The following is a 26,534-nucleotide window of genomic DNA, read 5'->3' as shown; positions in this document are numbered from 1 at the left end:
TCCAGAGGGGCGTTAAACAATATACAATCAATGATCTTATGCTAGAGGTGCTTCAAAAATGATAACAATTTCAAGAAGTTATAAAGATGCTTTGTTAACGGACGATGGACGACGCTCGACACACGTCGACGGACGAAGACCAATGTCAATAGGTCACCTGAGCCACTTAAAAAAGAATAAAGTGTCAACATTTACATTTGTACAAGGATTTAAATTTTACTATTAACTCCATGATTTATTTATCAAATCAAGGTACAGCGATTGGTAACCATCTCACACACACACACTCTCTCTCTCTCTCTCTCTCTCTCTCTCTCTCTCTCTCTCCGACGTAATCTCTTAGGAAAGAATAGGCACGTGTGTTATCGTTGTAAAGACAATGAAAAGTACTATTTTACGTAGCTATAGACACTCTTATAAAAGTTTACCCAATATTCTCTTTCGAATTTGAGAAAACACACCAGTTCAGGATACATTTGCTGCCTTTTACATTCTGTGCGTTAAGTTTATGGGAGTATCATTTTCTTCATCAAAGTGCACAACGCGAGTCAACACATCATGGCTGACTCATTCCACAAAGTGAGATAAACAATTCAGGAACCTGTGCACTGCAAACGCTGACAAAATTTATGAGATTTAATTCTTGGGATAATTCAGCGACACACATGTTGGGAGGAATGAAAATTATTTAAACTAAACGAAGTTTAATAGGGAGGGGGGGGGGGGTGTTCTATGAATGGTTATTCTTGACGAGGGGTTGAGGTGGGGTGGGAGCAAGCGTGAAATAAAACTTTTCCAACTACATTGTAATGGTTCTCAAGGGGCAGCAAGAAAATACATACAAATGTATACATATATCAACAAAGAAAATGGAGTGATTATACGACACATTATAATTTAAACACTATGTCACTGTTATTAGTTGCATATATTGTTCTAGATAAATTTCCCGATTAGATTCAACATAGGTGGCTTTTCAGAACACAGTATTTGATGATTTTTTCATCAGTAAGCGTATTAAAAATCCGTACAGTTTCTCCTTTAATATCACGAAAGCTTTTCTTTCGTTAACAAACTTTTTCACATTTAATTTTAATATAACAACAAATAATGAAGTTCCCCTCCTAATGAGCCGGAGTTAATTGCCATATTTCAAAATTAATAAAATAATTGGTTTTATTGTGTGCATGGGCAAAAAGATGAAATGCATGCTTGTTTGAATTTCTTTGCTAAACATAAAAAGTTGGGTGGGTTTTTTTTTCAATTTCTAAAAAACTTTCTTTCTTTTTTGAATTTCCTTCTTTATAAACTGTCTTACTGTTATGCCCTCTGGGCCCAAAATTGGAATAAACCTATCTTATCTTATAGTTCAGATTTAATGTGTACTAAAACTGCCAGATGCAGAAAAAAGGTACCCAAGTACTTATATAATAGGGTGTATATTTAACATGATTGTTCTAGAATCTAACCTCTCCTAGCCTTTTTCGAGACAATGATTTTTGTTTTCTTAACACCAATCATTACAATTTATTTCTGAATATCTATTATCTGTTGTAAACCTTCTGCTGATGTTGACATATTACTACATCGTCTGCATACATTAAACAATTTAAATTTTCATTTAGAAGTGATACGGTATCTATATACAGTTTTGAGATACAATGGATATTGCATGCTAGCTACTGCATGGCTTTGGTAGAATTTTAGTTCATCATTAGAAATTGATCGAAGAGAAACTGTACACTAATCTATCAGGCAGGATAATTGAAGATCATATTTACTGACAATTAGTAAACGATAGTGAAAACCCATGGATACACTAAAGGATTACCCCCCCCCCCCCTTAGGATTTTGAGCTTTGGATTAACATAAGCCTTTTACATGTATGTTTTTTTAGGAGTTACGGGGTGTTGGGGGGGGGGGGGGGTGGTACCCAATTTCAACACATCTGAAAAAATCCGGGATCCGCGCATGAATTGCTATAGTCAATCGATTTTGACATTAAATGACCCATTAACGGTTATATACATGTACGTAGCTATGGTCATGCAGTAGATATTTACTTAATAGGAAGATAGTTTGAATTTCTTATCCATAGACAGTATTCACAGATTTTCTAAAGCTTATTAATTGTGTCTGATTCTCATAGTAACATTGACAGTATAATAAGAAATTACTTGATCACATTTTCTATATAGCAATTCGATGGATGTTGAGCTCGTAATGTTCTTCGGGATTTTGATAACTTTTTATCTTGTTCTTTCAAACAACGGTAATATAAATGTGTAACTCGGGATTAACTAAGAAACTATGCTGAGATATGTTACAATGTGAATAAGATAACAAATATTTCATATTTGTTCAGCAAGTGTAGTTTAAATTAAAGTTTCTTCACCAAACTTGGGTCACTAAAGTTTTAAATATTTTTTCTAATAAGATCCAGATTATCAAAACCTATTCTTCACTAGGATGAAGCCATGTTCTATTCTCAGAGCCTCTGTTTTATCACCCTATAGCTCCCCACATGGGCCTCAAACTCCAAAACTTTCTCTCGCCAAGCTCGACAACATGTTTCGAAAAGTATCAAATTTCTTATCAGCACCTCTGTATATTGTGCACTTCGTTCTTGAGCTGATGTATGTGGTGGATCCAATCATTTGTTGCTGAATGAAAAAATTCCTAAAATGTTAACGTCCTTAAAAATAGATATATTTACGTGTATTTAGTCTCTCTCTCTCTCTCTCTCTCTCTCTCTCTCTCTCTCTCTGAAATATGAGCGAGAGAGTTTGGTTTAAAGTAGCAGGGAGCTGAACCCTTTTCTTAGAAGTGTCGTGTACATAGAGGGAATCAGAGTGATTGTTCAGGATTTATAATTAACTGATTCGATTGCCTTCTGTTTATTTTATATATGTCTTCGATGTTACTATATAGACACTTTGGCACATGATAACAGGGATCTCAATATTCTTACTTATTGTATGATCGGAAAAATAAGATTTGTTTTCTACAAAAGATATGCACCAATTACAGCTATATGGTGCTGCAATGGTTGTCTGAAATAGCTACAAGTTTATATCTTAGACTATAGGAGCTTATTTCTAAGCTCTCATAATTATTATAATGCATATTTTCCTAGCTTGAACAACATTATTATGGTTACACAATTCTTTATCATATTGACTTAATTTATAAAATTAAATTTGAAAAGCAAATGTCTAGCTAATAGTTTTCTTTTGCATCCAGCACAGTCAATGTATAATTCACATGCTACCAAATTTTGTGAGATGAACACAAGAGAGCATGAATTTGGGTCTTGGGTGGAGAGAATGTTCTGTGTGAGAGAATTAATTAGGAGCTAGCACCTCGTGAGAAAGGAGAGATCGTGTTTGGCAGTGAAGATGTAAAAGTGATTCACAAGTAGAAATGTAAATAAACTTGTATTAAAATAAAGCGATGGTATATTTTTAACACTGTTCGTTATCTTCAGTTTTTTATACAACCAGCACCGTCATAGAAAGGATCATTGTGACACAATGTCTTGGTGAAAATATACACATGTTATGCTATTGTAAAAGAAATAAGTATTTCTTATTGCATCAGGAACATCCACAGAGGTTTATCCAATACTCCCTTTCGAATTGTAGAAAGAGAGAGAGAGATTTCAGTACGGGCATATCCCCACAGCTAATCAATATATATGGGGAATATAACAGTAAGAACAGAATATGCATGTCTACATAACAGGGCTAACCCCCCCCCCCCCCCTCTCTCTCTCTCTCTCTTTCTCTGTCACATCAATCAAATTTACAAAGTTGGGACGTTCTTACAATGTTTGTGTGAGGAAAAGTAAAATAACAATGACAAGGGGAGAAATAAATATATTGTTGTTATGGGTAGGTCTGTCTCATAGTGTAATTTGCAGGTAATCAGTTCAATAAATGTCCTCAGTGCATGGTAGGGATTTTCTTCCTTCCTTCTCTCCTTTCTTTCTCTCTTTCTTTCACTTCATTTCATATTCATTGAAAATGTCATCAATATGTAAGATACATTTCAAAAAGTATATTAAATATTGCACGATTTTCCAAAGTGAAAAAAAACAAAAAACCACATTTGTTAATATATAAAATAAAAAGTAAAACGACACTAAACAAAATTAGAATTAAAGATTGCACCATGAGTTGAAAATAGAGAGATGTCCCCCTTTACTCTCTTCATTTCTCTTGCTCAAGTTTATGCGTAGAATGCGAGGAAAAGAGTTTATTAGTTTTAGTATAGCTGTACATGGTTACATGTACAATCATTGATGTCACTAACGATTACAGATTAAGTACGTGTGTAATTTTAAACTCACCCGATCTGAGTTCTCTGGTTGCTGGATGCTCTTTCTGCCATCTGTAAGATAATAAGCACTTTATCAATTAATATTGAAAAGTGTCGAGAGGACCATCAGATCTGAATATTTATTTATTGAAATTTTCTTACCGTTTCCAGAAATAAAGAAATCCCAATTGAAAAATAAATCACAGAACGAAGAAAACAGCAAAAACAACCACTGATATGTAATTTCACAATAAAAGCACACATATATTAGCACAATTTTAAAAGAAATATATATCCAAACTGAAATATAATGGAAATGATTAGTAAACAAAAGCAAAAATTGTTGAAGACGATTGCGATTGCACTTGTAAGATGATAGCTTAGAATTTTCACTGCCGTCGCTTTTGGAGCAAATTAAGTGAAAGGTCATTGAATATTTGGAATTTCCTGTTCAGTCACACATCCTCAACGCATGCGCCTTGAATGCATTTGGAATTAAATGATAAGTTAAATCTCCCCCCCCCCCCCCCCCCCCCCCAATCTATCTCCATTTTCAAATTTGTTTTTGGGACTAGCTGTGTTTTCATTTGATATTGCTAAACAAAATAGCATATATCATTTATTAGAGATAGGTTTGCCTTTATATTAGATAACTTTATCCTTTTAGTTCTTAATAGCTGTAACACAATTCATACACTCTAGGCCTATATGTTTCATTCAAAACTAAAATATTATAAACTGTATTTTTCATTTATATAACTTTAATATACGTCCATTATAGACGATATATAGCATGGAGGATCTAGCTGTTATTTCCTCTATCTGCTCGTACTTTGTGAATCAGATAAAGCAGAGTTCTTATTGAGCTAGGATCATAACACTCGGTACATATATCTTTCCCATAACTATGGAAGGTCAAAGGCTATTGTCAAACTTACAGACGGGGATAGTTCTATATCACAAGCACGAAACAAGATAGAAACAGTACTAGCAAGGCTATTATAATTAGACCTGATACACATGTTCAAACATCATAGTCTATATATGCGTCAAATATTAGAATTCTATTAGCACAAAACAGATTGAAACAATACTAACAGGGCTAGAAAAATTAAATGCACCCCCATAGACGGACTTTATGATACTAGTATTATGATTCTCTCTATCTCTCTCTCTCTCTCTCTCTCTCTCTCTCTCTCTCTCTCTGTATGTGTGCGCGCGTGTGTTCATCTACCAGAACATTGTGGGAAGGCTAAAAGAGTATTATACAGGCAAAAATAATCAAACCTGATACACATGTCCCTTATGGTGAGAGGAAAATGCCTTAACTTCTCAATGTCAAACTTTCAAGGTTAATCGTGGCGGAAAAAGTTAAAGTACTAATGAGACTATGATTACAAAACTTGGTATACATGCTCCCCGTGGTATTATTGCTAAGATTGTATTTTCGCTTCTCAAGTTGTACTCTATTCAATTTAACAAATAACACTGAATGCATTGTACAGGTGTATTTTGCAGCGTAAGCATAGAGTTTTATTTTTAAGGTCTTCCGTCGAAACGATAGAGCTTTCACGTGAGCTTTTCAAATCATAGTTCGACCGTTTGTGAAAAAAGATTTCGATAGGAATACAATTTTGGCTCATGTGATGTTTTTTTTTTTTCTTTTTTGAAAACAATCTTAAACTTATTTTCATAATTTCCAACGTTTGCAGTTGTGTGCTTTGTGTTTGTTTTCCAGAAAAAACATTAAGATAACATTGAAATACATGACAAAAAATATATGGTACCCTCCACCAATTTAACTTTGCGTATACGGGAAAGTATTGGATGCTTTATGTTGTTAGCCTTTCTATTTCCGTATTATCATGTTGGTACTCAATGCAACACGTATCTAAATATTAATGTTAATTTTGCGATTATATGAGTCATGGTGATTTCGTACAAAATTAAAATTCAATTCGTTAAAAAATGCACGTATCTAGAAAAAGTTAAAAATATTGTTTCACACTATAACACATAAATATAAATATATATAGGTTTGTGATTGATTGATTGAATATTTTTAACGTCCCTCTCGAGAATAATTCACTCATATGGAGACGTCACCACTGCCGGTGAAGGGCTGCAAAATTAGGGCCTATGCTCGACGCTTATGGCCATTGAGTAGGGAGGGATCTTTATCATGCCACACTTGCTGTGAAACGGGACCTCGGTTTTTGCGGTTTCATCCGAAGGACCGCTCCATTTAGTCAACTCTTACGACAAGCAAGGGGGTGCCGAGGACCTATTCTAACCCGGACCCCCACGGGCTTATACATTTGTGAGTGTAGGTCACAATTTCAAGGTCTTGGTAGGGTCAAAGGTCAATAACGACTTGTTTCTGCTACCGAAACGTTTGGAAGCATAGCCATCAATTAGTGTTTTGAAATACTATTTTGGGGTGGGTGGTTTTTTTTAAATATTTTTTTTTCACTTCGCCAAATTTTATAGGAGACTCAATACATACCTAAATCAATTAATTGTGCACAGCAGATCAAAACAATAAAGTTAACGTCAATATTAATTTTATAATTATACATGTGTTATTGTGTGTATGTTAGTGTGTTCGTATGTGTGTGTGTAACACTGGTCTTGTAGACACTCTAGAGGCCATATTTTTGCTTGGTTGAGTTGATACTTTACATGTAGCTTTGTTATCAAAAGAGGTAGAAGACCGTTGATTCTTGGGATCAAAGGTCAAAGTCACCACATAACTTCATAGGAAAAGCTTTTCGACACTCTAGAGGCAACAATATTTTTGCTCGACTATGTAAATTTCTTATCAACACAGGAAAACCCCTATATGATCTCGGGGTCCAAAGGTTAATGTAACTACCGGACATTATGAAAAAAGCTTATAGACACTCATTGAGAGGGGATATACCCCCTCTTGCGGAACTCTTGTTGACCTAGATAATTCTGGAATAAGAGGTCCTTGACCCAACCTGTCAAAAGGACACCTGCATTTCTCTCCGTTCATACGAAACAGGGACAGTTAAGGGGATGTTTTCTACATCTGGATATAGAGGGAAAATAATTGTGTAAGGTTATGGAATCTAGCTCATATTTTTGATGTTGAAAATCCCTTTGTGACCTGCGACTACCTGAAGTTAGGGGAAGTCTTGCTCATGCTTAGTCCTGGGAATATGCAGTTACCTGTTTGCATGACTAACACTCTATATGAGTACTTGATAGAGCTGCTGTTGTTATTTTATATCCTTTTTTTTTTTTTTTTTTTTTTTTTAATTTTCATTGTATTGAGCGTGGATTGTTCAGCAAATAACCGGATACCTTGTAAATAGTACACATTGACGTGTATAGAATGTTATTCTATATATGATATCTATATACATATGTTTACTGCAGGAGTTTGTTTTATATACCGGTATCTCGCTGTTATTTCTATATTAATGTAAATAATATATATCTAGCATAGATTTTACAATAGAGCATAAACACTTTTCATGGAATTCTGATGGTCTTCATTACAAGAATATTTTTAGATACCTTTACAATATTAAAAATCTGCGTTAAAATTTTACTCTTTAATAGTATTTTTACATTTTTTTCCCGTAAATTTAAATTCTGAAACATTTTTAGAATGATCAATGATATGCAGTTTTTCGCTACAGTCCTCACAAATGGTTTCAGTTAGGCCCTTCATATATACCTTAATGACGTAACTATTATATGTTGGTCATGGGGAAAAAAGAAATATGATAAAGGAGACGTTATTGAATATTACCAACTACACTTATAATCTAGTTTCTTATTTACCGATGGACCAAAAATCGGTCCTATCGAAACCTCTTCTTTCTCAATGTTAGACTTCTTCGTAAAGAACAATTGGGCCAAATTTATCCGAGACACTGAAGAAAAATAAGTTGACACCTTTAATGCAGTTATTTGTCAAAACACAGTGAATTAGTGATGACACAGTAGAGCTTCGATATTTTGATAAATACATGTAATACATACGGTATATATAGTCTTTGGAAATCAGGTCTTTCAATACCCGGTTCGATCTTTTGCTAGCTAAGTTATTTCAATGTTATCGAAGGGCAAAAAAGGGTCCATAAGGCTGTTGCATGAAGGAAGGAAAATTTGAAGTGAATGATGTCTGATTTGTCGACCACAGAGGGTATCATTCATGCATTCACTCGCTGCATCCTTACAGACTCGAAAGGAGGCTTGGAAAGCATTATATTTATATGTTTTTCTCAGAAAAAAATGTCTTTGACAAAATCATATCTAAAAGACTATATATACCGTACTTAGCTAAAATTCTGAAATATGTACGGGTGACTGGTTTTAGCTAGACGGGAATGGTGCACAGGTAAGGGTGTCAAAGAACAAAGGAAAATAATGACAGGTAACCTATAATCTGTTTTGTAACACATCACAGGTAATTTGGTTTAGTATTAAAATTGGGCAGTAAAATTCCATTTCAAAAAAAAAAAAAAAAAAGAAAGACGTGAGATTAATTCTTTAGTTTTATACATGAAACACATTTAGAAAAGGACAAGGGACATTTTTGGCCAAAATTGGTCGCGCTTCAAAAACCGATCATATTTTGCAGGTAGAAAGGTGATAATTTTCTCGTTTCATTCATATATAACATGTACCATTTATTTGTTGCTGATATTGAGAAAATAACGTTACAATATTGCATTGTTAACTTTGACGCTGTCTTCCGACGGTCGCTTTTTCGGAACAACGTCATCGACTTCATATGATTCTTCTAGAATATTTTTCTAAAAGTTATAATTCTAACTTTTCATATAAAAATACTAATTGAGATCAAAGACTTAAAAACTGGCATGCTATGGAAAATACATTATGCATTTACATGTAACTTTATCGTGTTCACAATCTAATTAAAATTAGATCTTCCATCCGCTCCCCAGTTTTCGATACGTCGCCACGCGACGTATCGAAAACTGGGGAGCGGATGGAAGATCTAATTTTAATCAGATTGTCGTGTTCATAGACATTTTGCGGCAGAATCTTGTGTTAATTAGAGTGAGGAAAATAATGCGTGTATTTGCCAAAAATTTATGAGTAGAACGCAATCATATTTTCGAAGGCGCTGTTCGATGTCTTCCTATTCAAATGAATTATGGAAAATAAAATGGCTTGGTGATAAATATAAACATTTCGATTGAAAACGTCGATTGAGTCGGATAAAATTACTTGTTATGTCATGTACACCAAGGACTATATATAACAGGTCTGCTTACACGTGTATGTAATATACATGTACATGTTACAATACATACGAATATAATATGTCGGCCTGCATGCTGTGGGTATTTACAAAATACATTGAATAGAGGTACTAAACGATACAAATTTATGTTGCATGAATGGGATATAATTTTCTTGGGTACAGCAAAACACGTCAAGTAATATGCATGTAACTTCAGATGGTATATTTTATATAGCAAATATATTTTAAAACCTCACAAAAATGCGTCTGTGTTTATATCGTTACATTCCCCTAAATCGTCAACAAAGAGTAGTTCTCTCTCTCTCTCTCTCTCTCTCTCTCTCTCTCTCTCTCTCTCTCTCTCTCTCTAGCATTGCGTAGTTTTACTGATGTAAACACATCAAATGTGTATGTATATATTTAGAACATGTATCAGTTATTCTTCAAATGGACCCTGAGAAGTTGTTTCAGTACGTTTATAGACAATGTGGTATATTTAACATAGTCCTTGAAACGTAGGGCGTCCTGGCCATCATCATCTTCCAGCGCCTGAAACCACACATCCTCCACTTGGTGTTCAGGAATCAGAGGGAGAACAGTTGCTCTTCTAACGAAGCGATCTCATAAACTAAGAGAGAGAGAGAGAGAGAGAGAGAGAGAGAGAGAGAGAGTTTTAAAATCCATGGCAGAAGTAATAAACCATTCATGGACTAAACATTTCAATGTTCTTGAATTATTCCATATTCTAGGATGTTCAAATTTTTGTTTAAAGTGTTACATAGTGAAAATCATATTAGAAATTGCTATGATGAATCATATTGCAAATGTGATAGAATGAAAAATTATAACAAATACTGGGCTTATTGTGTGAAAGAAAAATAGTTTGAGATTGGTCTAGGGTAAATATTTGATGTGAACAAGAAAATACTACATTTGATTTGGAAAAAATTGAGTTATATAACTAAGTGAAAGATTTAATTAATTCGTCTTCAAAGTGTATTGTTTACAAGCATGTCATAGATCATTTTTTTCTTTACAATATTACCGCGGTGTAAACATATACATAATGATTATTTTATCTCTTGCCTAAATGTATCTTATTCATATTGTAAATTTGACACTTATTCCTATGTTTTATTTTGAGTCAACCTGCCCTTTGTTTACATGCACATTGTACATATTCATAGTGTTTACATTTTGTAACATGTGTGATCCAAATTATTTCAATTGCAATTACAATTAGTAATCATTCCACATTCCAGTTGAATCACTTTTATTTACTGAACATTGTTCATTTCTTGTTTTACACACTTTATTCCTGTCAAAACGTGATCGCCATTTGTAAGTTACAATAATATAAGTGCATATGTACTTATTTTCCAATATCAGCAATTTGAATGTTATATATTTAACCATGCTCTTGTCTCTTTGAAATAAAATACAGTTTACACTAAACATACAAAGATAAGCATATGTTAAACCATCAATGAATTACACTATCTTATCCTTTAAAAATATACTTATATTTGTACACCTCTAGACAATGTCATTTATATATTAAAACATTATTTAAATCTTTGTCATTTCATACTGATAAGAAGAGATATACTTATAATATACTGTACATATATGTATATGATTTGCTTTCATAGGCCTGACTGATAATTACAGGTAGTTAGTCTAAAACAGACCATACCCAGGAACCACTCAGGTGTGAAAATCACAGTTTTAGCTAAGTGGGAATAACAATTTCAGAATTTTAGCTAAGTGAGAATGAATCCGTAATAATCCTACAGACAGATGGGCTGACAGACGAATGGACTGGTGATTCCTTTATACCCTCTCCTTATCTAATTAAGTAGAATCTGTCAGAGAACAGATTGTTACAAAATCTAAAAGGAAATGACAAAGTCTATAACTTTAAAAATAAAATACTTGTAAAATAAAAATATCTGTAACTTCATTGAATCTAAATAAAAATGACGGGTGCAAAATTTCTATTATATACTTAATATACATGTATACAAAAAGTTTGAATCAAATCTGTTAATTTTTTAAAAAGATAAATACTCTGGACAATGACATCAACCCCTGAAAATAGAAAATATACATGTATATACATAACAAAATGTGAAGATACTAGTAGTCGGAGCCAATGGAGTATGAACTTTTAGATACTAGATTCTCCAAAATGCATTTTTTTCTGGGATTGTTCTTTGTGTTGTTGTCGAAGAAATCGCTTATTTTTAGCTGGTTTTGTAATATGTTTCTTTTCAACACATCTTTTTAAATCGGATAGTCATGAAAACAAAAATAATATCTAATAAATGGGACACTCACAAATCAGGCATTTTTAGATTATACCAGCGTAGAGAGTCGCATACCCTTATATGTTTCATTTCTTGAATAATTACATTTTCATTGTTTTCGCCTTTGGTATCTTTACAAATAGTAATGATAGCCATTTTCTCGTGAATGCAATGCATTTGTTAACAATGCACGCATGGATTTTGATAAATACAGTATGTCTATTTAACGGCTTGGAATTCCGACAGAAAAAAAAGTGAAATGTAAATAAAGAATTAAATGCTAACATGAAGTATGCCTGTGTGAAGCATCGCAATTCATACCCTCGTGTATTTCCAAAAACTAAATTCATTTCTTGACTGAATCTGGACAGTCTTTTCAAAGACTCGTAATTCACAAACTAAATAAACCAAGAAATCATTGAAGGAATGTATACACACTTCATAAAACGTTCTTCTTTCCCGCTTGAACTCTGAAAGGAAAGCGAACGATGAACGAACACAGAAAGAAGGAAGGACGAATTCTTATATAAACAAGATTTAGAAGAAGTAATCACTATCGAGATAGGCAAAAAGTATAGTGTACCCAAAAATCTGTACTTTATGTAAGAATGATGTTGGAGATACCATGACTTGTTCAGCTTTAAGTGAGAGTAGAAAAAATACTTACATTTTAAACATACAAACAGACCAAATGTCATAAAAGTCTTTACTTTGTTCCCATGTAAAAAGTTATTTATTATGAGTAATCTTACCAAATTCATAAATGCATGTATCATTCACAAGAAAGTTATCCTTCCAGGTTAAAACAATACAAATTGTGCACTCTTGAATGCATATACATTTCATCAATTATTTGATTAACATTGTGTGTATATATGTATCTTCCTTATGGTAATTAGTGCAATATGAGAATAAATTGAATTGAATTGTAAAATGTTCGTTATATAACGACCTAGTTCGTCAATACAAACTATCTTTGGGTCAAATGCTGTCTGACATGTCTCATACCGATTGTTAAGCCGGGGTTTTTTTTTGGCACACTGATTTTGACTACGGATAACTTCGTTTACCTGATCAGGATATAAGGCTCATAGCGGGTGTGTCCGGTCGACATGGGATTCTCACTCCTCCTAGGCACCCGATCCCACCTCTGGTGTGTCCAGGTATCCGTATTGGCCCAACTCTCTATTTTGTATTGCTTATGGGAGTCATGAGATTGACTATTCGTTATCTTCATCTTTCATGAAAGCATTTGCACTGACCGTTTATAAATTGTGACCAAGGTCAAAGTTGGTCAAACTCCAAAGTATTTTTCTTTCAGGGTCAAAATATTGCTACTCGAAGAAAAATCTGGTCTCAAGAAATACAATATACACTTGTGAAATATGAAAGTCCTATCATCATCCATTCAAAAGTTATGACCACGGTTTAAGTTTTTGCAAACAAACATGCCAAAAACCGATTACAGGGACAATAAATAGAGACTCATGCAATTTCGTAAGAAAGATGGTACATATGTACATGTACTATTATATGCATTTATATACCTTACGATGTAAATACTGGTTTTTGTTTTTTTGCACTTATGCAAGATAACTTACAACACTGTCTTTTATACTGATGGTAATACTGTTGAATATTTCCTATGCGAACAAAAATAGTAAACAATTGATAATAAGAAAATCAAATGACATGGAAACTTCAAGAAGATGTTAAGCATTGTTTAATGACGATCACTCATAGAAGTAACAAAATTCATCAAATGCCGAAGAGCGACTCGAAGTCACTCTCTGTATCATTTTATATTTCGTCAAAACAATTTTTACTAGTCAATCAAAAAGACCCTAAAAGTTACACTTATTTCATAATTTATTTGCCCCCCCCCCCCCTCAATATATTTCACAATACATGAGAAAGATACAGAGAAAGAGAGAGGTTAATAGATTTGTATAGGACTTTTACTCCTCGTGAAAAAAAAACCCTGTTTGTTATTTTCAAGGCAATTCATTTGTTAGTATCATACCGTTATAAGAATGTTATGGAGGATATGAAACCCTTTCAAAAAAATATTGTATGCACACCTCACATTACATGCATAGGTAAAATAGCAATAAGAATCTTTACTTTCTCTGACTCAGCATAGGCTTAAGTATAAAATCCTTCTTAGAAAAAGCAACATGACAATAGATCTTCAGAAAGCAGAAAACAGCAAAGTCCTCTTATAACAATCATAACTACTTAACATTCCATTAAAGGGTGGTCAATATTAATAGTTTCGGTTTTATTGTACATACAATTTCATTTTTAATCAAGAATACTGTTTACTTAGAGTATCGTTTGTCTTCTATCAAACTGTTTTAGAATTTTATGTCAACGACTTGCTCAAGAACATATTTCCCAATATACCCAATCTAAACAAAGTTTATATTGCAATGTAACATTTCCGTGTATTATATGATGTGGTAAATTCAACACCATCGGTACATGTGAGAAGCATGCACAAATAAAACAAATTACATATATACATGTACTATGCACGCTTTCATATGTAGAGATACATGTACATGAAAAAGTAGATAAAAGTACAAGCATAGTATCATATCCTAACATTTAGAATTCTTTGTATTTTCATGATAAAAGAAAATTGTGGAATCATGATGATATCAGATTTTGACTACTGATACATAGATTTAAGATTTTAAAAGTTATTTGATTTTTTTTATGCATGGACGCGTACGCATATTTGAAAAAAATAAATGGATTATTAATCTCGTCATTAGATTTGTAGTGACCTCCAGAATTTAAAATTCACGGTCTCTGCCTAAAGAATATCAGCAATTAACAAACAGTCCAAAGAGTTAAGATATATACATGTACATACACAGTCAACTAACAAAGAACATTATAAGTATCCTGTATCAACACCCCAATTTTGGAAAGTACATGTACAAATAATACCTCCCCCTATAATACAAAGTTATATTGTTCATTTCTAAAATATATTCTACAACCACTATTTGATTTGACCTTCAAACATATACAATCATATTAGTGTTTGTTTCTATATACTGTACTAGTATTTAAAACAGTATGATGCACATATATAATGAAAATGTATAAGAGATTATACGATTAGAAAGTTTCAAAGATATATATTATTCTGCAGCCTAATGATTGCATAGTTTGGTAAACATAAACAGTCCCCTTCCCTTAGAAATTTGAAAAAACATTTGTCGTTCGTCCTTCTTATAATCAATTATATCCCCTGTCAGATCATAGTTTGGTAAACATAAACAGTCCCCTTCCCTTAGAAATTTGAAAAAAACATTTGTCGTTCGTCCTTCTTATAATCAATTATATCCCCTGTCAGATAAGTTTAATTGCAAAGCCCAAATTAAAGATGGAAAAAATAAAATATCCCCAACTGCGAGAGAAAAATATGTACCGTAACAGAGAGAGAGAGAGAGAGAGAGAGAGAGAGAGAGAGAGAGAGCAATGTTCTTTTAATTAGCAGAATTCTGAAATTACTGTTCTGGATAGGGGAATTGGGTGCAGGTTGAGAACAATAGAATTTATTCATTTGCAACGAAAGGTGAAGATAATGAACAATTATCAATCTCATAACTCCTATAAGCAATACCATATAGAGAGCTGGGCAAACACAGACCCCTGGATATACCAGAGGTGGGATCAGGTACCTTAGAGGAGTAAGCATCTCCTGTCGACAGGTCACATCCATCGTGAACCCTATATCCGTAATAAAAATCTGTGTTTTACTAATTACCATGGGTAGTGAGAAATATAGATAAGAGATTTTCATCAAATCGATTTATAAATATTTCAGATTTTCCATATATCGTATACCAACGTATTTTCGTTATTTCCATTTATTTCTAAATTTCTAAACGTTTTGATCATTTACTCGATCTTTGTCAAGCTTTATATATCAAAACATGTTAAGCACGTTTTCTTTCATTTATGGGTTAATCACATCCACCCCTGCAATGCCCGAATATTATTTCTTCAATAGATATGAGTGTTCACGAAATAAAGAAACAGTAAGTTTATGCCTGAGAAATCACATATTGCAGTGTTAAAATCGCAATTTTGGCGAGGTGGTACAGAGATGTAGAAGTTTGGATGTAAAGTTGGAATGAACCTCCATGTATGAATTTATTGATGAATGAGAAAAAATATTATTCGGCATACATGCATTATGTTCAAATTTAAACTCCGTAAACCTGTAAAATTTTAATGATATCGATATCTGTCAAAAGACATTTAAAGCCTTCCATGACAACAAATGAAAAGTGAGTTTAATTAGATTTGGTGTTTATCCTTAATATATTTACAGCTTGTACATTTATAAGATTATGAAATAGAGCTGATAGATAAAACAGTTAACTGGATGACATTTGTAAAGATATCAAAACGAATTTTGATACAGAGAATTACATATGAATATTCCAAAGTGTGATAGATCTACACCTGCACAGATGTAGTGTAATATCAATTACAATAGAAACGGACGGGCATTAGCCGATAGATCATGTATTATGTCTTTGCACCATAATATAATTATATACATCATGCAATAGTGAGTTTCCCCAAATCGAAGAAAATTGTTCACTACCATTGGATGTAACCCCACATAAATAATATCTAAGATTGATAGTATCGTTTTTTTTCCCAACGAATTCTTAAAGACCAATGTAATTAAAATTAGATCTTCCATCCGCTCCCCAGTTTTCGATACTGTATCGAAAACTAGGGAGCGGATGGAAGTTATAATTTTAATTAGATTGCTTAAAGACGAACTGCAAAATTTATACGTTCAACTGTGATGTACAAAAAACTGGAGTGCTATTCCTTTCTAATCTAGAGTGACTTATATGTCCAATGCATCCGGTGTTTGATTTTGTATTTAATTATAAAATTGTAATTACCATAACAGCATATACCACATATCGTAACAGCATGCACCATTTATGTAGAGAGAAAAAATTACAACAGTCTAGGGGGAGATAACTTATTCCAAATTTGTTGTTTTCTTACATTTTATCATTTAATAAATTTTACAAATGTATTTTGAGTATTTGCTTTCCCCTTTACACAAACGAAGACAATTAAATATTTTCTTAAACTACCTTTATATGCTTTTCAATCGCCACCAGCGTAGAAAACGGAAAAAAGAGTATATTTAGTTGAATATTTTTTGAGAAATATGTTATTGTTCCAGGAACATACAATCATATTTCATTGAATTTTGAGAAGAATCGGCCTTTTTTCAGAAGTAAAGTTCGGGGTCATCATGACCACCAAGAGAGCATTAATGGTCCATGCATGGTTCTGTGATTTAAAAAAAATGGTAGCACTCTTCAAGAAATTCTGAGCGGATAACTATATAATGAATACAATGTTAAAATTGATCATCAGATTTTTATTTTTTATTAAAATAACAGTTTAACAAAAAACGTTCTTGTGGATAAGATGATGATTAAAAGTAGCAACAGAAAGTAGTACAAGATCAGCATGGTTTTGATTGTCAAGACTGATCATATACTTCAATCAATCACCACAGAGTCTTCAAGGAAGGGAACTGCAACCTGAAAAATAAACAACACAATAAACCATTAATCTAAATGCAATTTACCAAAAGTTAAAACATGTAGATTGAGGATATGTCCTTTGATATTTTACTTTGGAAACATGCTGCTACATGTAAACCTTTAGCACCCATGGTTGCCAGAGCTGGAATTTAACTTATCAATTTACAGTGTATAAATAATTCAGATCAAAATACTTCTTACCAGTAAAGGAGAGGGGTGTGGGTGGGTAGAACATTACTGATATATTGATGTTTTCAAATACATACAACATATTTTCTAGAGTATACTTTTCCCAAGAAGTTCAATGGTTCAATTTTGGGGTTTCAATGCAATTAAGCATTAACTTAGCAAATTAATTCTAAATGTAATGTTAAAGGAGCTCAAAATTAATTTTTAGAATATTATGCAAACATCAAGACAAGAGGATAAATTTAAAACGACCAAATAAAGATTTATGAAAAGCTTATACAAATTTATAGCAACATAGTAATGATTGCTCAATAGGGTATGGAAAGTAACTCTTCAGAAAATTTCCTTTGTTTACAATTTATTTTTAGACAACATGTTTACATTCCTTAGCCAGGAACAGCAACTCATTGGAATCCTTTCTTTGTTCTCTCAAAATATTATCAATTCTATTTTTTGTATTATGAGAAAAAATTGTTTAATGATCTTGTGTTATTAAATGTTGAACATTAATTTTTATTTCCGAGATTCTCCTCCATATACTACATGTGCTCGTTCATCATCTTATAACTTGTACGTCTCATGCGGCACTTAAATTAGTGAAATAAAAGTTTTCACATCTTTCTAAAAACTTTAAAAATCAATCTAGAGAGAAAGAATTGGAAAACTGATTATGAATAGAGAAGACTGTGGCTCTTCAAGATAAGCAAGTGTTTTAAAAAAAAAAATGGTTGTGTGTGTATGAGCAAAAGAGAAAACGCTTGAGATATCATGGCTATGCGTTTAAAAAAATCGTTTGGTAATATGTATTGATTCTTAATGTGCAATATCATTTAGTACTCTTACTGACTCTTCAGTGTAACATAGGAAATATGTGCTTCATGTAACACTGCCAGACTGCATACCAATTAAGCAAGGGTGAAGCACGGAAGTATCTTTTCAATTCCGATTGGGAATTACATAGCGCACATCTACATGTATTATAGATAATACTGAATAAAGATATGTCCTTTTTATAAGTAATTCATTAGTTATAATATCTGATCAAAGAGTAATATCTGCATACAGAAAATAAGTGTAAACAAAGACGAAGGTAGCTGCAGAGAAATGGTGAAATGTAGGTGTTAGAAGGGATACTGTTGAAAAATATTTGATAAATACTTACGATGGCCTGTACATCCATTATATTGTTGTGTTTAAATAATCCTAAATGCTCCACAAAACCAAAGAAATACAGATAATTTCATTCGAAGCGAACACTGTCCGCCATTATTTTCTCTCCGAAATGAGTGACTGACGTCACAAAGTATATATATTGTTCAGATTGCCGATTTTTGTAGCCTCGGCGATAGAAAATCATCGATAACTAAATATCTTCTGCAGAAATCCCGGAGATAAGATCAGAACTTTTAAATGAAACAATCCGTAACCTCATGCACTCTTTCGTTTTTCTATATATACCTACTTTTAAAAAGATAAAGCCAAAAAACCGGTGTGTCGACTTTGTATCTGAGATTCTCAGGTGGATATATATACTTTGAAAAAGGGTCCTCTTTATAAATGATCGATACTCGTTAAAACAAGACCTTTATCCACTAAATTTATGTTTAAATAGTCCTAGAAACATTGAATTTTTATAGAATGATAATGAAATGGCCATTCATAGAGTAATCTAAAAGTTATAGCCATTTAAAAAAGTGCAACGTACAAAGTCGACACGAATGTGTTGACCTTATCCCGTGTCGACTTTCTGCTGGTGAATATCAGGCCTCGTGTTGACTTTATGCGGGATTTTCGTATATATATATATATATATATATATATATATATATATATATACCCAATTTTGTTTTATTTGACAGAAAAACCAAAATGTGAAATTTTGGGAAAAGCACATAGAACATTTATATTGGGAGAGACAATAACTTTACAGGGGAAAGTCAAGTCTTATCCACAGTCAAATGTGTTAAAATGGCGCAAAGAGGGGATAACAAAGTCTAAAAAGTTGAATCTTGATGGCGAGAAATACAAAGGGAGCAATAAGGATCACCAGAAGCCTACATTGGTTATTAACAACATTGGCATCAAAGACTGTGGAATTTACATTCTCCATGTTGAAAACTTGAAGGGTGAAGCAGACAGCAATGAAATCAAGATTGATATAGAGGGAGGCAAGTTGATAAAATAAAGCAAACTTGAAGAAGTGATTCATGATTGAGTGTTGCAAATAGCTTACTTTATGTTTTGATTTAATTTCCTGAATTTTGGCTGTTGGTTAAAACAGACCATACCGCTAAATAAATAATGTAGGTACGATTATGTTCATTACAATTGCAGAAAGCTTTAGGACAAACAAAATTACATCGACTTTTCCATCTTCAACTCCCATATTTTTGTAGTAATATTTCAAAATCATCATATGACACCTGATCCTACCTCTGATATGCCCCGGGGTCCGTGTTTGTCCTCTTAATTTTGAAATATTTATAGGATTATGGGAATGATCGCTGTTCGTTACACTCTTTTGTTCATATTACAAATATTTTGTATGGTGGACCCGATCAACAGAGGTTGCCAACTGTTTCTAAGCACCTGTTCCAATATGTAATAATTCCAGGCACACGTGCTTGCCCTATTCTCAGTTTGTATTCTTTTTGGTATTCATAAGATTAACTACTGTTCATCTGCACGTTATCATTGTAAAAGTATGGAAATTGTATGCACAGATTTGTTTAAAGATCATAAAAACAAGTAGCAAAATCAGTGTTGTGTACATTAAACAGAGGAGACATACATGTTCATGTCCATGCTAAGAACATTTCATTTTTAAAGGATTACCTACAGCCCACATTGAAGGAGAGAGGAAAGGAGAAAAATTTATTTTCCTTGGTAAGGTTAGCAGTAAACCGAAGGCACTTAGCATAAAATGGCAAAGAGTTGTCAACAATAAAGCAGAAGACATCAATATATCCTTGCCTAAATACAAGGGAAGTTCGGAGGATATGCCTAGTGTAAAACTTTTTATACGACATCTTACCCAATGCGACACTGCTAAATATCGTCTGGTTGTTCGCAACGCTATTGGTGAGGGGAGAAGCAACCAAGTACCTTTGCATATAGAGTGTAAGTCTTTTAAAATGAATAAAATGGCTTTACAATAAAGATGGTTTGATCTTCATCAACAATTTGTTTTGAAGAGCAAATACAGAATACGTATCTCAGTTTCCTGTTTATGCGTTTGTTTCAGCATGCTCTATCTGTTCCTCCATCAAAGCAAATATTGACATCCAGAAAGAAATCAAGAGTGGAGAAAAGGAAAAATATTTGAATATTGAAGTCGAGATTCTAACCGAGATGTTCGATATTGCTGCAAAAACATCTAATCAGGAAGTGGTGTTAGAATATTTGAGCGACTTACAGAACTCTGTCAGTAATGTAGACGTATCTGAATGCAAGACTGTTGATAAACTGATTGGTAAGACTGCAAAGAAAATAAAAGACTGGAGAAATATTGGCGACGAAAATACACATCGAGAAGTGCTAAAACGTTTCCTTGGTATTATCAAACAAGTAAGAAAAGAATACAACATTACAGAATGGAGGTGCTCACGCGGTTCAATCATATTCGATCTGGAGTTTGCCGACAGAGGATCTTTTCTGAGATTTCAAAACGATATGAAAGATGGGGAAATGAAAACGAGATTATCAGATATTATTGTTTTTGAACCCTTACTGGAACAACTCCAGTTCGATTTGGAAAAAAGGGATTTCTCCATTTTCATTGAAGGCATGCAAGAAAAACGTGTATCAGCAGGTGAGATTTTTGTCATAATATTGAAATTTGACTATTTTTTAAAACTAAAATAGGCAAATCGAAGAAATCCGTATCTGTGTTGACTTAAGTAGATGTAAAACATTCTCTGCCGTGTAAATTGCTTGATTTCATACATTGATTCATAAAGAAATATACATGTATCAAATAGAACCAACTTGATCTCAAAACGTTTGTAAATGCTATAATGATACAACTTCAAGACACCAAAAACACACGAAACCCGATTGATAAAAGAAGTCCGATTTGTTCCATCAATGACTCGTCTACATAATATTTTAAGAAAAAAAAATCTTATCTTAAAAGTAGGATCGCCATTATTTGAAATATATTTTTTCTACATAGATATTGATTTAAAACCATTGACAAGAAGCGATGTCTTTGCTGTGGCTATCGACTTAGGAAACACGTATTCTACTTATGCGTTCTCGGATGTGTCACTTTCGAAAACAGCGAATATCTATAGTCTGACTTCTAACAAATACGATGTTCTTGAGAAAATACCCACAGCCATTCTTCTGAATGCAGATTGCACGTTTTATTTATTTGGATGGAAAGCTAAAGAGCGGTATGCAAATCTCCAAGGTACAGAGGAAGCCAAAGACTTTCATTACTTCGAACATTTCATTACTTCCATCTATGAAACCAAAGCAAAGGTAAGATAAATGAAAGCGTTATCACGTGGCTCGTTTAATCCAATGATAGAACGACGTTGCAATAGGGTAAATATGGAAAGAGAGAACATGAAGCTATGAAAATTGATGTAGAAAATGTATGTAAGTCTAGCAGAACACAAACTCTTATTCACTACGCATAAGATGTTTTTCCTTTTAGTTCTTACAAGTTTATTGTTATTTCGGATTTCCAAAATTTCGGCTTGAACATCACTGAAGAGACATTATTTGTCAAATTTCGCATCTGGTGCATCAAAATTGGTACCATACAAGTTTTTTTTATGTATATATCATTTCCTCATTATAGTGTTTTAAGTTAATTTAAACTGATCAGGTTGCAATGAAGCAAACGACTTAATAAAATTTTGAATGGTGCGATTTGTTTTATGAAAGGTATAATTGAAATCGCTTTTATTCAATGGTTTTGGTTATTTAAATTATACTTGTAAGATACCGTCAAAAACTATCCATTTAGAGCATAAAATGGACATTTTACTCACAAACTTAACATAAAAGTGATTCGCACTTTTATTCAGTTTGTGAGTAAACTGTCCACAATTTACACATCGATAAATTCTTCAAAAAAAAAAGTTTGATTCTTAGACTTCCAATTCGCTCCCTGTATTATCAATTTCATAAATTTGAATAGTTTCCCCGCACTATGTTATTTGTTTTCAAAGAGGTTGAGCTTTGAGACCCAAAAAAGAATAGAATTAGTCAATTATATGTTGAAAAATTTATTTTACTAAAAAATTGTAAGTACAACGAATTTAACAAATTTTTGAAAAATGCCTTATAAAAAATTGAACATTCATCATATGCTATTTTGAAAAACCTTGTTTCTCCCTATGTGTTGCATCTCTTTAAATTACTTTCTTCCTTCCTTTCAAACTCTTATCTCTAACCTGTCTTCCTTTCTTTTATAAAACAACCCACCCAAAACACACACACACACACACACACACACACACACACACACACACACACACACACACACACACACACGCACACACACACACACACACACGCACGCACACACACACACACACACATATATATATATATATATATATATATATATAATCTGAAAATAATCTATTATATGTGTATATGTATATGTGCACATGTATTTATGTCTGTATGTCCATATATATATATATATATATATATATATATGTGTGTGTGTGTGTGTGTGTGTGTGTGTGTGTGTGTGTGTGTGTGTGTGTGTGTGTGTGTGTGTGTGCGTGCGGATATATGTACATGTATGAATATGTTATTAATTGTTTGTTTTTGTAAAAATATTGTGAATATGAAGGTTAATAAAAATATTTTTTTTAAATCAAAAAGAATGCTTAATCCTGTAATAATGCATGATATACTTTCGAATAGTCTACATTAAGTCCATGTTCCTTTGTATTTTCCAGTCTCTAGACAAAAATGTTTCAATCCCAGACTCTGAAGGCAGAGCTTTCGATGCCAAAGTAATTCTAAGTCGATGTGCCACATACATGGCAGAACGCGCAATGAGACATATTCGAGAGGAATTCGCATACGTTCAACTCAGCAACTTTAAATTTTGCTTTACTTTACCAACATTTTGGGCCTCAACAAAAGACTTTCTAATGGATGTCCTCAGTGTGGTATACAGTGTTTTGATATTGAGAGAGGGACAACATAGTTTTGGTGGAAAAGGAACAATTTTAGTATATTACATCCTTCAAATTGTTTAATAGATATATCATACAATACTGTAGTAATAGAGTGATCGATTCTCCGTATTTTCCAAACATCATTACAGGTACCCCATGGAGAAAGTCAAATCTCTATAATTCTGGAATCCCACGCTGCTTGCTTGTACCACCATTTGAGACTTGACGACAATACTGACAGCAAATTGGAGAATTCTTTCCAGAAACTGGAAAAAGGAGATAAATACATGATAGTTGACATCGGTGGTAGGTCATTTAAATGAAAGACTAGTGCTATGTATACTTATTCAAAAATGTTATTGTTGCTGGGTTTACTTCGATAAATATTTAAGTGTTATCAAATGTATGAACTTTTCCAGGGGAAACCACAGATATCACTGTGCACTCTCGATCAGACTTTGATGGAGGAATAGACGAGGTACTGATACCATACACCGGACCCTGGGGAGGCAACTATGTCAATACAAAAATGATCGACTTACTGTCTGAAAAATACAAGCTCAAACGGCCAATCGATATGAAGACTCGTCAACATTTAATCGATCAATTTCAATTTTCTATAAGAAAACCGGGCATTGATAAGATAAGTCTAAATGCACCAAAAATAGGAAGGGAAATAACAGTAGAAAGTGCCGAGCTGGATGTCCTTTTCGAGGAGCCTCTGCAAAGAATCCAGCAACTTCTTCAAAAAGTTTTCAACACAGAGAACGTCGATGTTGTTATAGTAATGGGTGGCTTTTCGGAATGCAAAAGAGTTCAAATCGCAGTTCAGGAGATCTTTGAGAACAAAACTGTCATAAACCCTGAAGAACCCGGACTAGCAATGCTTAAAGGCGCAGTGTGTCATTTACAGCAGTTGGAAAACAAAAATCTAAAAAGTTTCACAGTTATGGTTTAAGATGTACAATTGAACTGTATTCAAGTTTAGTCTGTGAAATTAAAACATTTAATTGTTAAATATAGGCAAAGAGGCAAGTTTTGATGTGATGATATGGTTTTAGCATTTGAATGTCGAACGTTGAATGTCACAAACCATGATTACTGGACGGGTTGTAGTGACGTCTTTATATTTCACCAAGAACCAAATCAGACTTCCAAAATATAAAAATGCAAAAATATGTTGTACATCATTTTGTTTTTATAGAATATCTAGTAATTGTGTACATTAGATTTACAAAGGTAAAATCAAATATAAAACGTGAGTATGGAGGAAGAATAGATTAGCAATTACACTCACTTGATCTCTTTTCACTCAAATCAAATGCAAAATAAGTTGATATCAATTGGTACATTGATCTAATTACATGCAGTTTAGGGAAAAAATATATCATTCCATAATTCAATATCCTCTAAGTAGCTATTATTATATATCATTCTACGAATATATAGAGATTTTCATAAGAAAGTTTGCAAACTTTAGTATCATTAGACATATTGTAACTCTGTCGTTAGGTAAATGCTCTGAGGTGTATTGCATATCATTACATTGTTAGGCCGTTCTTTGCATACTGATTTTGTCTACATACAAGTCCGTTTACCTGGTCAAACTACAAGGCTCACGGCGGATGTGGCAGGTGAACATGGGATGCTAACTCCTCCTAAGCACATGGTCCCTACTCTTAATTTACTGTTCTTTATGGGATTTATGAAATTAATCACTGTTAGTTGTCTTTACTTTTCATCATGAAACGTTGCAAACGCAAAACTAAACATAGAATATTGTATTAAGGACATGCCACATACACAGAACATTTTTAAAGCTTGATTTAAGGTCATACCCAAGATTTTGTATGCAATAGATAAAGTAGTTTATGTGGGATTTTCTATCATTTAATCCAATAACAATAATGTAAATCGGTCATAACTATATGAAATATACCAATAAAAAGATGCATGTTGAAATATAACAATTTTTGTGTAATGTTTTGCAAAGAATTTGTGAATAATGATAAGATAAAGGTGGTTTCACAGGAACCTTTTTGTGGTATATATGGGTTTTAGCAATATTAAAACTTTAAAGGGAGTTCGCAGTTATTTACCCACTGCATCATCTTGATCATCCTGCATACCTTTATTATGTTTGTTTTATGGGTTTTCTCAACCATCCACCACACTCATTTGTTTGTCATTTATTTTTTCGCGTGGGCGTCTCTGTCGTTTGACTCGTATTTGTTGGTTCATTTGCTTTAATTCAATTTATTTACACCTTAATATTATGATTTAAAATACACCTCATCTTTCGTTTTCGACTTGGATGTCGACCTGGAGTTTCCAAACCGTACTATTACTGTATTGTTCCAGATTCTTTAACACAAATGTGTCTCTAAAGCAGTGTTTCAACGTATAACTGATTGTTCTTCGTTTCGGCCTTGGCTGCTAAACTCTACCATTATCAGTCCCCTACCAGTTTATAAAACCAAAGGGGACTATTCTCTGTCTGTCCGTTCCTCTGTCTGTCAGATTGGATTTCCAAATTACAGGGATTCATTCGATCTGTCTTCTCTACAACATGATACATTCTTTGCCTTAATTTTACTACCCATAAATACCAACAAAAAAATTATCATTACACATTGATTCATCGCGTATGAAAAAATAAACCAGAACAACTTATCAGTTGAGCCTATATTCTGTAGAAGCGTGTAGA

General features: G+C 33.1%; 3 protein-coding genes and 1 long non-coding RNA gene across 13 annotated transcripts in view; 2 read left to right on the top strand and 2 right to left on the bottom strand.

The window, feature by feature from the left end:
- Positions 1-4,827, bottom strand: part of LOC125661767 (uncharacterized) — a 71,414-nt gene extending 66,587 nt beyond the window's left edge. For all 10 annotated transcript variants that reach the window (XR_008801873.1, XR_008801875.1, XR_008801874.1 and 7 more), the window contains exons 1-2: positions 4,483-4,827; positions 4,352-4,392 (exon numbers count right to left, since the gene is read on the bottom strand). Coding sequence is in view for 1 of the 10 variants with exons in the window: in XM_056160393.1 (XP_056016368.1) it covers positions 4,352-4,392; positions 4,483-4,750 (309 nt within the window). In the remaining 9 variants the exon portion in view is untranslated. The remainder of the gene's footprint in view (positions 1-4,351; positions 4,393-4,482) is intronic.
- The window catches only part of LOC125675767 (titin-like), a 249,910-nt gene extending 229,484 nt beyond the window's left edge, over positions 1-20,426 (top strand). The window contains exon 8 of the mRNA XM_056160392.1: positions 19,535-20,426. Within this exon, the coding sequence (XP_056016367.1) occupies positions 19,535-19,860 (326 nt within the window). The 3' untranslated portion in view covers positions 19,861-20,426. The remainder of the gene's footprint in view (positions 1-19,534) is intronic.
- LOC130053325 (uncharacterized) lies at positions 17,303-19,489 on the bottom strand. Its single transcript, XR_008801881.1, has 2 exons — positions 18,838-19,489; positions 17,303-17,483 (listed from the first exon to the last, which is right to left on the bottom strand). It is a non-coding gene; the product is annotated as an uncharacterized LOC130053325 (long non-coding RNA).
- An 82-nt stretch (positions 20,427-20,508) lies between the features above and the next one.
- LOC125677705 (heat shock 70 kDa protein 12A-like) lies at positions 20,509-25,833 on the top strand. Its single transcript, XM_048915854.2, has 6 exons — positions 20,509-20,795; positions 20,920-21,486; positions 21,850-22,160; positions 23,603-23,818; positions 23,977-24,133; positions 24,247-25,833. The coding sequence occupies exons 1-6, from the start codon at positions 20,675-20,677 to the stop codon at positions 24,783-24,785; spliced, it is 1,911 nt and encodes a 636-aa protein (XP_048771811.2). The 5' UTR covers positions 20,509-20,674; the 3' UTR covers positions 24,786-25,833.
- The last annotated feature ends 701 nt before the right edge of the window (positions 25,834-26,534 follow it).

The sequence above is a fragment of the Ostrea edulis genome, chromosome 3 (assembly GCF_947568905.1).
Source record: "Ostrea edulis chromosome 3, xbOstEdul1.1, whole genome shotgun sequence".
Classification (NCBI taxonomy): domain Eukaryota; kingdom Metazoa; phylum Mollusca; class Bivalvia; order Ostreida; family Ostreidae; genus Ostrea; species Ostrea edulis.
This window is presented reverse-complemented; position numbering and strand designations above follow the sequence as displayed.

Bases quoted from the DNA above. Each gene is read 5' to 3' on its own strand.
- LOC125677705 (XM_048915854.2), top strand. From the start codon at position 20,675: ATGCCTAGTGTAAAACTTTTTATACGACATCTTACCCAATGCGACACT. The intron at 20,796-20,919 runs GTAAGTCTTTTA...CGTTTGTTTCAG, and splicing joins AGTACCTTTGCATATAGAGT to CATGCTCTATCTGTTCCTCC. The intron at 23,819-23,976 runs GTATACAGTGTT...ACATCATTACAG, and splicing joins TAATGGATGTCCTCAGTGTG to GTACCCCATGGAGAAAGTCA.